The sequence below is a fragment of the Egretta garzetta genome, unplaced genomic scaffold (genome assembly GCF_000687185.1).
Source record: "Egretta garzetta isolate BGI_Z169 unplaced genomic scaffold, ASM68718v1 scaffold527, whole genome shotgun sequence".
NCBI classification, from domain to species: Eukaryota; Metazoa; Chordata; class Aves; order Pelecaniformes; family Ardeidae; genus Egretta; species Egretta garzetta.
Window position 1 is genome coordinate 269,437 of NW_009260359.1, and position 14,769 is coordinate 284,205.

General features: G+C 50.8%; 1 protein-coding gene across 1 annotated transcript in view; it reads left to right on the plus strand.

Annotated features, from left to right (window-relative positions):
* The window catches only part of LOC104129989 (calcium-activated potassium channel subunit beta-2), a 56,347-nt gene extending 42,280 nt beyond the window's left edge, over window positions 1-14,067 (plus strand). Inside the window, exons 6-8 of the mRNA XM_009642978.2 lie at window positions 3,690-3,860; window positions 6,724-6,919; window positions 13,625-14,067. Of these exons, the coding sequence (XP_009641273.2) occupies window positions 3,690-3,860; window positions 6,724-6,919; window positions 13,625-13,909 (652 nt within the window). The 3' untranslated portion in view covers window positions 13,910-14,067. The remainder of the gene's footprint in view (window positions 1-3,689; window positions 3,861-6,723; window positions 6,920-13,624) is intronic.
* The last annotated feature ends 702 nt before the right edge of the window (window positions 14,068-14,769 follow it).

The following is a 14,769-nucleotide window of genomic DNA, read 5'->3' on the forward strand; positions in this document are numbered from 1 at the left end:
TTTTTTTTTTTTAAATTAAGCAATTGCAGATTTCCAGGGAGGGAAGTAGACCCCCTTCCCCGTGCTCTTAGATCCACCCATTTCGGAGCAAAACCAGACCTGTTGTACTGGCTCAGAAGCAGCATTACTTTAGCTTCTTCTGCCCTATGTGGCAGTGCCCAGTTGCAAGCCCTTGGCGTACTGGGCCATTCCTAATGCATGCCAGTAAGTTCATCATCTCCCCGGAGCTGCGGAGCAGTCCCGCACCAGCAGAGCATGGAGGATGCACGTGGCATGCCCCGTCCTTCACACAACGCGTCTTGCGTGACGGCAAAGAAAGGTCTTGGCTGCAGCAAATATGAGTAACTCTACAGAAGGTGGAGAATTTCTTATTAAGGCCAATAGGCTTAAACTGGCACTTTAACTCTCCTTGACTGTCTCGTGTGCAGGCTAATGCGACCCGGGCTGCCTAATTTCATCGTACAGGTCCTCCCTAAGCCTTCCTCCGGAGATCGCGCAAGGAGCTGCCGACCACGTTGCAGAGGGATCCCCGCACTGCTGCTGTGCAGAGATAGGGAGAGGGAAATCTCCGCTCTGTCCCCAGCAGGCACCGTCACGGTTGAGATTTCCTCTCTGGCAGCCGATCCCGGGTAGAGCAGCCAGCCCGGCTCCTCTGAGCACTTTGGCAAAAGGATCGCGGAGATTTAGCAGGGGAGCACTGCAGTTTGGAAATGATCAGGAGAGCAAAGACCTTTTGTCCTTGGAGGCTTGCTTTCTATTAAATGCCTTTGCACAGGGCAGAGAGACCTCATTTTCTGACAGCTGGGACTTCTTTAAGAACAAAAACAGCCCCCCTCAGTGTCATATGCGGGGAGTTATCACAGGTAATCATGAGCATTAGGTGGGGTCACCTAGATGAGTAGTGTCTGGCATGCAGTGACCTGTACTTAAACACACCGCGGCAGTCAGCTAATTGTGGCTCTGCAGCCCTGGGATCCAAAATCAGCCGACGAAGCACAGTGCTCTTCCAGCTCACTGAGCAGAAAGAGGTCCCTGGGCTGTGCCAAAAGTTCACACGTACACAACCCCCCCGCCACGGAGCAGCACGCACATGTGCGCAGGCCACCGCTGCCGCTAAGGAGATGCTCTGTTAATAGCAAAGTATTCTGCACAACGTATCCGTCCCCCAAAACCGGAGCTCTTGGGGCAAAAACGTGAAGTTTGGTAATAGCAGATGTTCCCAGTCTCGGACAGAGCAAACCGGTGCCCCCCTGGCGCAGGCACGAGCGGGGAGGAGGAGGAGGAGGAGGAGGAGGAAGGTGAAGTTTGGTAATAGCAGATGTTCCCAGTCTCGGACAGAGCAAACCGGTGCCCCCCTGGTGCAGGCACGAGCGGGGAGGAGGAGGAGGAAGAGGAGGAGGAGGAAGGGTTACTCAGCGTGTCAGGACCGGCGCATCAGGCGCCGGCACGTGCCACGCCACCACGCGCCTTGGCGCTGCTACCGGGCTGGCTCCTGGCAGGGATTCAGGAGCAAAAAGCCCTCGGTAAGGTGCACCAGGCTGCCACTTTCCTGTTGTTCGGGACTTAGAATAACAGATATTTGCAAAAGAGCGACTGAACTGCTCCGAGCGTGACCCCCCCCCCAGGCAGAGCTTTGTTTAACTTTATTTACCATGGCAGGCGAGCGCGGGAGATGCGCCTGGCAGGCGGTCACCGCACACCGTCCCCTTGCCAGTCGCCCGCCAGATAGATCATGGCTCCAACACACCCTCCCATCCATCCTTTTTTACCTCTCACTGCACGTTTCCTGGCTCAAGGCCGCAGGGGAAGCGTTTGTAACCATTCTCAATTAGCTATTTGTTTTTAAATTGTCCATTTGTATCCCTTTTATGTCCTAGCTGCTCTGGTGACATCAGTGAGCGATTGCACCGTCTCTGGTTTATGGCTACGCGCTGACATAAGTTATGCTGTGTGGCCAGTTAATGTGCTGGAACTGCTGACAATCTCTGCCTCCCTGCCTGCTTCCATTTGGGAGCAACGCAAATCGCAATAGCAGCTCTCAGAGTTAAATACAGTTTGATAAATAATAATAGAAAAGTAATATTAGACTATTACTCTGCATTACTTCTTTGAAGGCAATTGCATCTGCCATCTTACAATGTATTTTTTTTTCTCCCCAACGCCAGAGAAAAATTTGACAGGCTGAATTACCATTTCATTTCCAACTAGGAAAACACTGACAAGCTTTAAAGGATGGTTTTGAAGAGAAACCATGGACATCTAAAGATGTAAATTACAGTTGGATGAAGAAACCTCAAGGGGTCCTAGGTATGGGAGACTATAGACTGCAGCTGAGCAAAACATTTGCTACAAAACCCCCCCACCGATTGTGCTTTTCCTGGCTGTGACTCATCATCTAAATAGGAATTCAATTCCAGTTTCAGGGAATTTTATGATTAAACCCATTTCCTTGTTTCTACTCTGTTGATGTCCGGTTTTACCTCTGTCTTAACCCTGTTCCTTTGCCCCCATCGGTGGATGTAAGCTGGATGCTGCTCTGACGCACAGTGCTTTTTGCCAAGCTTGAGGGGAACGTGGTGGTGGTTTCAGCTTAAAGGAGCGGTGGGTTTGGTAGAGCCCAGAGTGATGTTGATGTTGCTCACCTGCCGTTTTGCAGACAGTAGAAGAGGAACTTCTTCCACGTGTGCCACCATGTCCATGTTACGGTGGTGCCAGGGCTCAGAGGCGTGCGGTTCACATGCTTCGGGTGCCACCTGGATGATTCAAAAGAACCGTAACAGAAAACACAGGAGATTTTGACCAGCCTCAGGTCTGTAAGTACATTTTAAACCCACAAAGTTTGAGTGTGTTTGAAATGTACTCAAATATTTTCCTTCTTCACCATTGTGTCCTCATGACCCATTGAATCATCAAAGGCTCAGAGATGAAAGGAGGACTTATGGTTAGGAAATGCAGAGGTCTCTCTGCTGAAGGGGGAATGGTTTGTTGTATCCTCTTTTATTTTTTAATCCCCGAACAAATAGCTTTGGTGGATAATTTTCTGCGAGGGTTTTTCATTGTAATGAGTAACTGGGCTTCCAGAAAGCTATTTTATAAATGAAGTAAATAAGGTCCCAATCAAAAAACCCACAGAAATCAATTGCAAAATCCCCATAGTGTTTCATGAGCTTTGAGTGACACTCAGGGTAGAAAATTACCCAAACCTCTAGCCTGTAGGGAATCAAAAAATAACGTGGTCCTTCCGGATAATTCCATGATGACTTTCTTCAGGCTGTTTTCTACGTATGGTAACATCAGACCTGTTACCATATTCAGCTGAAGAAAAGACACCTCATCTACCTAAACAACGTCCGGTGGCCTAAGCTGGCATTGAGAGGTCAAATTCACTTACGGTGTAATTCAACTGAGCCAACAAAGCGGTACCAAGGAAGGATTAACTGAGCTGGCACAAGTGTCTAATCTTTATATCTGCTATAAGAGGTTTTTACCTTTTCAGAAATGGCTGTAATTTATTTTGGAGTTGAATAAGTTTCCACCAGGTCCAAGTGAATCCGATGAAAAAGGACACGTGAGGACCCTTGAGCCTTTCTCTCTCACGAGATGGGTATGGAGGTGGAAGCACCCACCCTGTAGAGGGTTCATTGCTTAAATATGAACTTCACATAAAAATGTATTATTTTCAACCTCAGAAATATTTACCAAAAAATCAGGGATCACGACCTACTGGACAAAAGGAAAACAGTCACAGCCCTAAAAGCCGGAGAAGACCGGGCCATACTCCTCGGGCTGGCCATGATGGTGTGCTCTATCATGATGTACTTTCTCCTGGGAATCACCCTGCTGCGGTCTTACATGCAAAGGTAATTTTGTGGTGGTTACTCTGATCTCTCTGCTCCAGCTGACTTCTCATGGCTTATTCTTTTGACTCATTTTATTAAAGTTTTCTAATTTTTCCTTTGGTCGACATAGACCTAATTCTCCACTTCCTTACCCCAATGTAAATTAGGCAGAGCTACAGCGAAAGCAAGTCGAGCAATACCGGCACAAGTGAGGGAAGAATTAGATCCCTGTTTGACAAAATCTTGATCCATAGGCTTTAGGCTCGCCACGGTTTAACACCAGTATAATGTCTGTACCGGCGGGCGGGCAGCCTGCTGGATGCTGTAAGCCCCTCAGGGGCCGTTCCTGCAAAGCCCAGTCAAAGTCAGGAGAAACCAGCAAAAATATTCAGCAGCCTCGAGCAACAACTCACTCCCAAATGAAGAATGGAGAATTAATTTGGGAAAGAAATCAAGCTGCTTTGCAGCATGTAGTTCTCCATGTAGGTTATTATTTCATTTTAACAAGTGAAATCCTCCTGAAATATAGTAATTTTCTGAAAGTGAAAGATCATCTTTCATCGTTACTGCACTGCACTTAATTTTTCGGAGGCCTCCTCCGGCTTCCTTCACCACCACAGAGTAGAAAGTCTGGCCTGTGATTCATCAGCAGCATTGGAAACCAGTTTTCAAGCACCAGCCCTATTTAAAATCCAGCCCAGACTGTAATAAGACTGTCAACAATATTTTTTCTGCCCCGATCGGTGGACTTAGGAGAACGAAAAATGCGAAACTGGGGATCAAAACATTGGTCTGTCATGCCCCAAACCACCCCGAGGCAGTGGGCAATACCTGGCATGGTTTGGCTGAGCCACCACAGGCTTCTCTGGGCACCTACAGCAGGCGCCTACCGCTCCCTGCTCTGAACAGTCCTCAGTTACACTGGGGTACCCGCAAGAATCATAGAATCACTTTGGTTGGAAAAGCCCTTTGAGATCATCAAGTCCGACCTTTAACCTCACCCTGCCATCCCACCACTAACCCCTCTCCCTCAGCACCTCATCCATCCTTCTTTTAAATCCCTCCAGGGATGGGGACTCGACCACCTCCCTGGGCAGCCCATTCCAGAGCCTGACAGCCCTTTCGGGGAAGAAGTTTTTCCTAATGTCTAGCCTAAACCTGCCCTGGTGCAACTTCAGACCATTCCCCCTCGTCCCATCGCCTGTTCCCAGGGAGCAGAGGCCGACCCCCCCTCCCTACAGCCTCCTCTCAGGCAGTTGTAGGGGGCGATCAGGTCTCCCCTCAGCCTCCTCTGCTCCAGACTAAAGACTTGGTTGCTCTCCTCTGGACATGTTCCAGCAAGATGTTCCTTCTCCACCCTGCACCAGTAAGGGAAAATAGCCATGCCTGAGGGTGAAATGCACTGATTTGCAGCACCTCATTTGTGCGGTAAAGGTGTTTGTCCCTCTCTAGATCCAGGCAAAGCTTAGATTTTGAAAACAGAGAGCAAGACCTGTTAAGTATCCAAGAGCACTTGCTTTTCCCAGTTGCTCTCCCAGACCTTTCGGCAATAGCAGGGTCAGTTGCAGAGGCTGCGAAGGTCAGAATTGCTCATGTGGAGAGATGATTTATATTACAAACTGTGTGAAAAATTGCCAACAGATCTCAAAACACCTGCAAAGTCTCAAACACGCCATCTTCAGCAGCCTGTTGTCGGTAGGTGTTACCTTATTACCCCTGCGCACGGGTAAAACAGCGTTCAGGAAGGTGAGAGCGAGGAGAAGCCGAGCTGGGAGCCTTCGCTGTCACTTCTCTTCGCACAGCCCAGTCTCCTTGGGGGGTCACTCTCCTTCACAGGCAGCAATTCCCCTCCGACAGCCAACTGCCTGGGAGGGGAAAAAAAATAATCCTTTCGCTTGATTCCGCCCCCCCCACCCCCAAAAAAAAATCATAGCATAATTTAATATTAATGTAAGATGGAATATGCAAGCAGAATTACTGCCAAAGTAAAATACCAAGAGAATTAGTCGGAAATCTTTGATATCGCTTGCCGCACAAAGGCTTTTGCAGTTTGGCGCGGGGCGGGCAGAGGCGCAGCCCCTTGGTGGGGGCGAGCTGAGGGGCTGAAGGGGGGCCTGGGGGTGAACCCTTTCCCCGAGCCCACAGCGTGCCCTTCCCACTGCTCTCATCCCTAAGGAAAGTACGGCCGTAGGGTTTTAAATGCATGCAGGAAACCCAAGTGAACGTTGCCAGTGCACAGCCAGGCTCCATCCTTCCAGTTTTAGCCTCTGGTGAACTGGAGATAAGCTGAAATCCTCCAGAACGGTCACATCAGCTGGTTTAATTTACGGAAAACCGAGCAAGCTGCCCCTAGCAAAAGCCTTTCCCCAGGTGGAGCTGCGTGCGGTGCCACCTGGGCGTTGCTGCCTCTTCGTGTATATGGATATATGGGCCCTGGTCATTCAAAGTTGCCCTCCTGGCCTTCACTTTAAATTGAACTGGACTTGGTGGTTAACCATCAAGTCTTGGTCCGGGGTGTCCCGGCACGCAGCGCTGTGTGCATCGTGCTCTTCCCAGGGCAGGCTTCTCCGACATCTCTGCTGACCCCCTTTGGTTTCAAAGACACCTTCTCCAGACCAAAAGCACCCGTTCCCTTTTCATTTAGACTCAGACATAAGTGAATCGGGTATTTTTGTGCCCGAAGCCCAAACTTCAGGCACGGCAGAGTGAAACGCTCCGGCTGCGATGCGTGACCTGCGAAAGCCCAGCCTTTGCCCGGAGCTCCGCAGCACGTGCCACCCCCTAGAAGATGCCCCCCGGCATGCCCCGATGGAAAGCCCGAGCTGTGCTCAGTGCTTCTTGCCCATTCTCACCGTGCTCTAACGTCTCTTTTTTTCCCCCTTAGTGTCTGGACGGAAGAGGCTCAGTGCTCGCTTCTCAATGCATCCATCACAGAAACCTTCAACTGCTCATTTAGCTGCGGCCCAGATTGCTGGAAAATCTCTCAGTACCCCTGCCTCCAGGTGTACGTTAATCTCACCTCTTCTGGCCAGAAGCTTCTGCTCTACCACACCGAGGAAACAATGAAAATTAATTCTGAGGTAGGAGCATGACATAAAATTTCTGCCGAAATGGGTTTCTGGAGGGCTGCTCACCTTGTTATACCCATTCCTCACTTTAAAGTAATCTAAGGCTTCCAGCTCCTGCTTCCCTGGGAAACAGAGGAGAAATCAGTGCCCAACCTGAGCTCAGGTCTCTGGAGGGGTTGGTTTTCCACCTCCATGCCCCACAGGGAGCGCAACCCATCCCGCATGGGCTGGTGGCCCCGGGGGCCGGAGCCTCCCTCGCCCTTTGCCAGGGCTTTACAGGAGCAGGGGAGCGCTGAGCCCTCGTCACGCTGCTATTCCTACGGAGCTGTGGACAAGTCACTTCCCACCGGGCACGGCTCTGCGTGACAGCAAATGCCCCTCGCGGCGCACACGGCGTGTCCGCGGCGGTGAGGATGGGAACGGCCGGGCAAGGTGGGGGTGGCAGACGAGACCCCCGTGTCTGACAGCAGACGTGTCTCCGTCTCCATCTCTGGTGGCAAACCCCGCATCCCAAGCATCTCCGCTGCCGTCGGCTCTGCCGTGGGGGTCAAGGCACAGCACTTACCCCGGGGATGCTGCAAAGATGCGGGAAGTTTGCTGAGCAGGGACTGTCAAGATAAAAGCAGCAGCGTAAAACCAAAAGGCTTTTGGGCATAGAATCATCTAGGTTGGCAAAGCCCTTTAAGCTCCCCCAGCCCAACCGTTCCCCTACCCCTGCCATCCCACCCCCAAACCCTGGCCCTCAGCACCGCATCTGCCCAGCTTTTAAATCCCCCCAGGGATGGGGACTCGACCCCTTCCCTGGGCAGCCCCTTCCAGTGCCTGACAGCCCTTTCAGGGAAGAAATTTTTCCTAATGTCTAGCCTAAACCTGCCCTGGCACAACTTCAGACCATTAAGCACGTATACATTAAGCATGTATAAGCTAAGCCCATCTTTCTTGCACAAATTCCCCGATTCCAGCCATTGAACTAAAAAAAAAATTGTTTTTACCAAATCTGCAGAAGAATTTCTCTCTCTGCTCCGGCAAGTACAAAACCCCACGTAGCTCTGTCCAGGTGGGATGGAGGCAGCTCCTGCTCCCTCCGCGTAGCGAGGCAGGATGGGACAGGGCAATGTCCCTCTCCCCCCCTCCTTTCCTTCGCATCCGCAGTGCCTGGGTACCCCAGCCTGCGAGCTGCAGGGACCGGGCTGCAGCCAGCTCCTTGGACTTGCACTGGCCAGCTTTGCACTGGCCACTTGGCTACCCAAGGTTCCCAAGCCCCAGACGATGGGTGTAGCGGATTGATGCATGGACTCTGATCGAGGGTGAATCGAAGACCTTTATTACATGATTACATACTGTTCTATGCTCTCATTACACAGTCCACGCGCTTCATACAGCTCCATGGTTGGTCAAAAGGTGGTGTCCGCGCGCTGCTCCCGTTAAGCGGGTTGGTCCCTTATGCTTTGCAAGCTTGCACGTCCCCTACTAGATAACAGTCAGCTTTATTTACTCCCCTAATCTTTATTTACTCTCACTTTAGACATACAGTCTCCAGGATTCTAGGGCAAGAACTGCTTGAATCCTGTTAACTTCCCATCCCTTGCTGTCCTGATCCTCCTCAGACGGGTGCGTGGCAAAGCGCCGCCCGGCCCAGCCGAGCCCCGCGGCAGGCTGCTGCCACCGTCACCTATGGTGTTTCTATTTACGGCGGCGGTTCAGTAGACCAAATTACTTCTGCATATTAAGACAGAAAGGTATTAAAATCGGTCAAAGCATGGCGTGGTTGCACCGGGCCGGTTATTCTGCTGGCTAATTAGCTCCCGTGGCTGAGATCCTCTGGATCTGGAGTGGGAAATGGAGACGGATGCCCCCATCTCCCCCGCCGGTCTGGTGTCAGAGCAGAAAGGCGGCACTCGCCTGCGGCGGGACAGCCCCCGCTTTCGGCTGGGGCAGAAGCAAAATGTGGTGACTCTCATGCCGCAATTTGATTAAAACAGATCAGATCGGTCTCTGTGCTCCACTGGATTCAAAAAAATCAAGAGATGCAGCGTATACATCTTCACATCCCGTTATTGATGACTTTTGCTTGCTGAAACGGACTTTGAAATTCCCCCAGATGCCGCCTCCTCTTAATTTAATGTCGGCACAGTTAATACTTCTCCTGCCCAAGGTTGTTTTACAGGTTAAGCTCTGCTCTCGAGAGGATTCCTAGGTTTTCCTGACATGCTGCCGGCTATGTGACCTGAATCCAAACGCAGTTTTGAAGGGAAGTTTGCAATGCCTATAAAATACCTGGCTTCTGGTGCCTGGCTGGGACCGGCAGGGCCCCCAAGCTCGGGTGGGCACAAGCCCTCTCCGCTCCCCGGAGAGCAGCCCCGTGCAGGAGGACGAGCAGCCCTGGGCACGCTGGGTCTGCGGCGCTCCGGCCGGCCACCACCTGGCTCTCCCCATCCGCCTGCTGGGGTCTGCGGATCCCATCTTTCTCCTTGCTAAATAAACAAAAACAAACCAAGCAGAGCACAGTGCTTACCCTGCGAGGCCAACGCCGGTGACCTCCAAAAGGGCCCCAGCCCCCCCCCAGCCCCTCTGCCCGGCTAAGCACCGCCGTGATGCAGAGCGGCAGCGGGAGCCCGGCTCCCTCCTCTCCCTGCCGGCTCGCACCGGGGGAGCAAAACCCGCTTTGATTTTAGCTAATGGTTAATCCAGGATGCTGGCTGGCTAACGCAGCCGCTGTCCCACCGCCTGCGGTCAGGGGTAGGTGCAATTTATCTCGAGAGCTACAGCGTGCTGCTGCCGGTCTCTGGTGGGAATCGGTGGAAAGTGAATGGATACCAGCCGAGCTGCTCGAGCCTCTCCCAGGAAAGCACACGAGGGTTTTTTATGGCTTTTCATTGCTCTCACTGTGCATACTCTATCTCCAGCCTTTCAGCCCAGCCCAGCCCCTCCTCAATGCTACAACCATAGCCGCTTAAGAGCCGTCACAGCCACACGCCCCTCTCCCCGCGGTCAGAGGCTGAACAGCCCCTGGCGGAGGTAAATCGGCCGGCGTCCCCTCGCGCCCGGACCACGGAGCCCGGCTGTCACCCCGAGGAAGGGCTGCGGTAGCCAAAGCAGTTCTAGGGGCCCCGTTTTGATTTCGTCCCTTATCACTTTGATTCTTCCCGTGTCACCTGAGCTACCCCTGATTTACACCCCTGCTCCGTAAGTGAGATAACAAGCAGGCTTTAATCGCCAGAACCGCTGCTACGCCAGCTATAACTGCCTGACCCTAAGAAATGATGGGGGATCTCATGGTTTCCCGCGGAAGGTTCAGGTATTTATAACCCGGGGAGGAGTTTGCCTGGGGCGGGGGGAGCAGCGATGCTCGGCTGCCGTTCCCAGCAGGCCCATTTCTGGGCTGGGGCTGGAGAACTCAAGTCTGCAGGAATCAGTATCGGGCCAATGCAGACACAAAGCTCCTCCTTCAGCCCTCGGGTCAAACCCCTTCCGCCTCCCAAAAGAGGTGCAAGTCGCCGTCCTGACCCACAAAGTAACATCTTATCGAGGTTTTCAGTCTCCAAGCTCAGCATGGCAGGGACAGACACCCCCCACCCACAGATCTATGATGAGAGCCGTGTATTTCACTGCCCAGCCTCAACCAGGGGCCTCTCCAGCCATAGGGTTGTTGGTGCAGCTTCATGGTCTTAAATGAAATTGCCCCCAGCATTTCCAGAGGCGCTGCATGATCGCCATCCTTGGAGATATTCATAACTTGACTGGACAGGTCCCCAAGCAGCTCTGCCCTGAGCAGGGCATTGGGCTGGACCCGTCCAGAGGTGGCTCGTCCAGGCTGCCCATCCAGTCCTTTAAATTAGAAATGCTGAACTGGAAATGTAAAGCGTTCTCTGTAACTGTCCAGTATGTCCTCCTTGTGATCAGACTGCATTTCTCTCCCGTTGTATCACAGAATCCTCGCTTGAAGTAGAGCCAGACATTGTTTACTCCCAGATCTGCAGATTTCCAAGCGTTTGGCACCGCAGAGGCGTGCCAGAACGGCGTGGATTTAGCAGTCTGCATTCACAGGTGCAGCCTAACAACTCTGAGTATAAAATTCCCTGCCAGGCACTGGAGAAAACTAAATGAAGATCAAACACTCAAAATATCCCATTATCCGTGTCTGCCTACTTGCATGCCAATGACCTGTGCAGGAGGGTAGAGCTAGACCTGTGCTTCCCTGGGATCTCGCTGGGGAAGCCGAGGAGCAGAAGGAGGCCAGGAGCACCCCACAACCACAACTTAATGCACACGGCAATTTTTTGCGCCGAGGAGCTCCTCAAAGCTGAGGCCAAGATGCCTCCAGGAGCTCAGGAGCACCGGGACAAGGCAGGTATGGAGTAAGGGCACCCATGTCCTGGAGGGTGCATGGGAGACCATAGCTTGGAGACAGATGGTTTCAGCAGAAGGAGCCTGGCTGAGAGGCAAAGCAAACCAACCTCCCTCGCACGACTGCATTTCACGGCTTCATGCTCCCAGGCCCTCGTGTCATGGGCAGCCCAAGCAGCCCGACACGGCTAGGGCTCTGTGCCATCTGGGGTAGGAGGCAACCTCTCAAGTTCTGCTCCAGCATAAGGTCTCCTTTGAAAATGTTTGCAAAATACTTGGGCTTGTGAGGAATCAGATGCCCCCACCCCGCTGCAGTCTTGGGACATTTCCACAGACTTTGAGTCCAGGAATCTGGCATCATTTGGGCTTTGATGTGCCTGCTGTTTTCTGTCAAGGGAGGAGGGCTGGACTTTGGCAAGAGTGGCCAAGTCCTCATTTAATCCCCTCACTCAGGATAGTAACAGCTGGGACTTCAATAAACAAAAACGTACAGCACCAAACTTGCAAGAAAAAAAAAAAGAAACCACAACAAAAAAAAAGTCTGAGCTGGAAATACTGCTGTTATGACAGTGATAGCGTGGAATTTAGTAAAAGAAAATGAGGTCCACTTCAGCGAGATAGTTCCCCTACTTATTAGACTATGGTCTATGGCCTACGAGTAAGAGTCACAGGCTCTGGAAGAGGGATTTGGGCATTTTAGACAGAGCTGGGCAGAGTGCAAAAGAATATCCCGGAGGGAGCGGACCTGCACCAGCAGGAGGATGGATGAGCTATTACTACTCAGCTATGTTCCGGCTCTAATTTCTAGAGCTCTATGAAATATTCATAATGGCAGTGTGCCACGCTCTACCCCGAACGCTCCGGTCTGCTACCACCAGACAATCTTTCTGCCACGTTTCAGACCATATTCTGTGCTAATAAACTTGCCAATGAATCAATCAAACCCTGTTATGAGGTTAATCCTTTGATCGTTATTAGGAAAAGAGGTTTGTCGCAGTACGTTACAGAAAGTCGCAGCATAGTCATGAAAAAAGAACGTCTATAAAGTGTATATATTAAAACAATAATAACCAAAAGCCATGGGTCACATTATTTCAATCAATAATCTTTTTTCCTTTGCAAAACTCACTTCCTCTCAATAGATTATCTGGAACTACTTCAGGCGCTCACCCGGGATGAGCAGGTTCAACAGCGCAGGCAGGGAGCATGGTGGGCACCCACCATCACCCTGTAACTGCGGGGAGCAGTGACCTGCTGGGTCCTCCCATGCCTGTTCAGTGAGAAGTTGAGCAGCAGATTACCCCCTGTCTGGGGTAGGGAATTGAATCAAAACCCTGTGCAGGGGTAGAAAACCTTCAGGCGTGGAAGGGCGTAAGCATCTAAAAAAGAGGAGGGAGAGGCCCTGGGCTGCTCCCATCAATCCTCTTCCAGACCAGCAGCAGCAACAGCAAATTCAGGTGTTTCTGGTCTAGGTGAAAATGCAGACGTGGCCTCAATGTCTGCCCGCTCACCGCCTCGCCAGCCCACACTAGCTCTTTGCAGGGAGCGGTCAGCCCAGCCCAGGGCCACCGTCCTATGTCCCACGGGATATCGTCAGTGCATGGACTCCATAAGCCAGTTCTTTAATTAACTTGGGTTTAGTATTCTTTGGGAACGCTAGGTTCAAACCGTGTTAGAGCCACCCCCAAGACTGAAATTCAAGCAGCAGCTTCAGAGAGAAGGAACTGTTGGGCTTATGCTGGGGTCATGAATAAAAACAAGACTAAGAGGCACCCTGGTAGCCAGGCTGATCTTCCATGAGAGGTTGAATGAAAGTCTTCTGGGTCATCAGTAGGAAAACTCTGGTTTCCCCTAGACTATCTGTTTGCCCCTAATCGAGGCATTACCCCCACGGGAAAATTTGTATGACGGTCTCTCCTCAGCCTTCTCCTCTGTGAGTGAACTCCCATGCCCACTACGATCACTCTGATCCAACCCCAGTGAGATCTGAACCACCAGATCTGTATTTAGAGTGAGTCAATTGCCCACTGAACTGCGAGCACAGGCATGCCCCTTAAGATGAAGAGGTACTTCATCAGTTCCATTTTTGCATGTGTAAATTAGCAATAAGAATATATTCACCTATCTCACGAGGCCGCTGTGCAGATTAAAGCATTAATATTTGTACAGCACTTGGAGGTTCTCCAATGGGAAATTCTGTAGATATGCAAAATATTGAGTTTTGTCTGCGATAAATTTATCATTAGCTTAATAGTATTCCACTCTGATAAGGAAAAGCATAATCATCTTGAGATTTTCCTGCTTGCCACCTGAAAACAGGCATTGTAGCTGGTTTGGAGATGCATTTTTCTCCCTCTGATTTCTCCCCAGTGCTCATACATACCCAAGTGTGGCAAGAATTTTGAGGAATCCATGTCACTGGTGAGCGTTGTGATGGACAACTTCAGAAAGTACCAACGCTTCTCCTGCTTCTACGACCCCGAGGGCGTTCAGAAGAACGTGATCCTAACCAAACTGTACAGCTCCAACGTGCTATTCCACTCCCTCCTCTGGCCCACCTGCATGATGATCGGCGGCGTCGCCATCGTCGCCATGGTAAAGCTGACTCAATACCTTTCCCTCCTCTGTGAGAGGATCCAAAGGATCAACAGATAAAACCGAAAACTTCTTGAGATTGAATTGCAGTGAAAAAATACTCATTCTTCACCAAAGAACCTTAAGTTTGTAACGTGCAAGTCTGTTCTAAGTTCCTTACTATATTCTTGTAAGTAGAGCAATAATGCAAAAGCTGTTCTATATGCAAACATGATGTTATTATTATGCAGACAACCGAAAAGAAGACTGTTTTGTGTTGACCGTCTATATGATCTTGTTTTATGCTGAGATTAGTCCTCCTTTCTTTTCTACAGCCAAAATAGGGCTCATTGCCACCACTTGCATAGCATAGTCCGTTGACATTTTTGTTGTAAAGGGTTCTGGGGGAATTCACTGCTGGACAAAGGGCAGCCAAGCATCCAAGCGCAACTGAGGTCTCACGTCTGGCCTGGTCCATACGAGATTTGTGGCTTTGCTTTTTTGTTATTGGCTACAGGGGGGCGGGGGCGGGGGGAGAAAGAAAAAAAGAGCATTGGTCAGGTTTTTTGGTAGTAAGATGGCACAAAAGGGCTGTGTCTTGAGGCCGGGGTAAGCACGCAGTATTTTCAGCCTGAGCGGGACTTGGTGATGCTTGGTGTTTGGTCCCCCAGTTCAGAAGTAAATGTTACCCTGTGGTGTTTAAGGTCTTTCGGAAAACACTCTGGAGTTTTGTTTTCTTTAGTGCTATAATTTCCTTCTGTCTGTATCAACATCATCTTTGTCCCTTGCAGAAGCTGTAGCCAAAAATCAAAAATCACCTTGTTCCATTTTGTATTCTAGTCTGAGCCCTACTGATGGAGATGGGACCAGAACACCTTATATAAAGGTTTCTTACTCATTTGTCTTGTATTTGCTACCATATCACTGTAAAGAAAAAAATA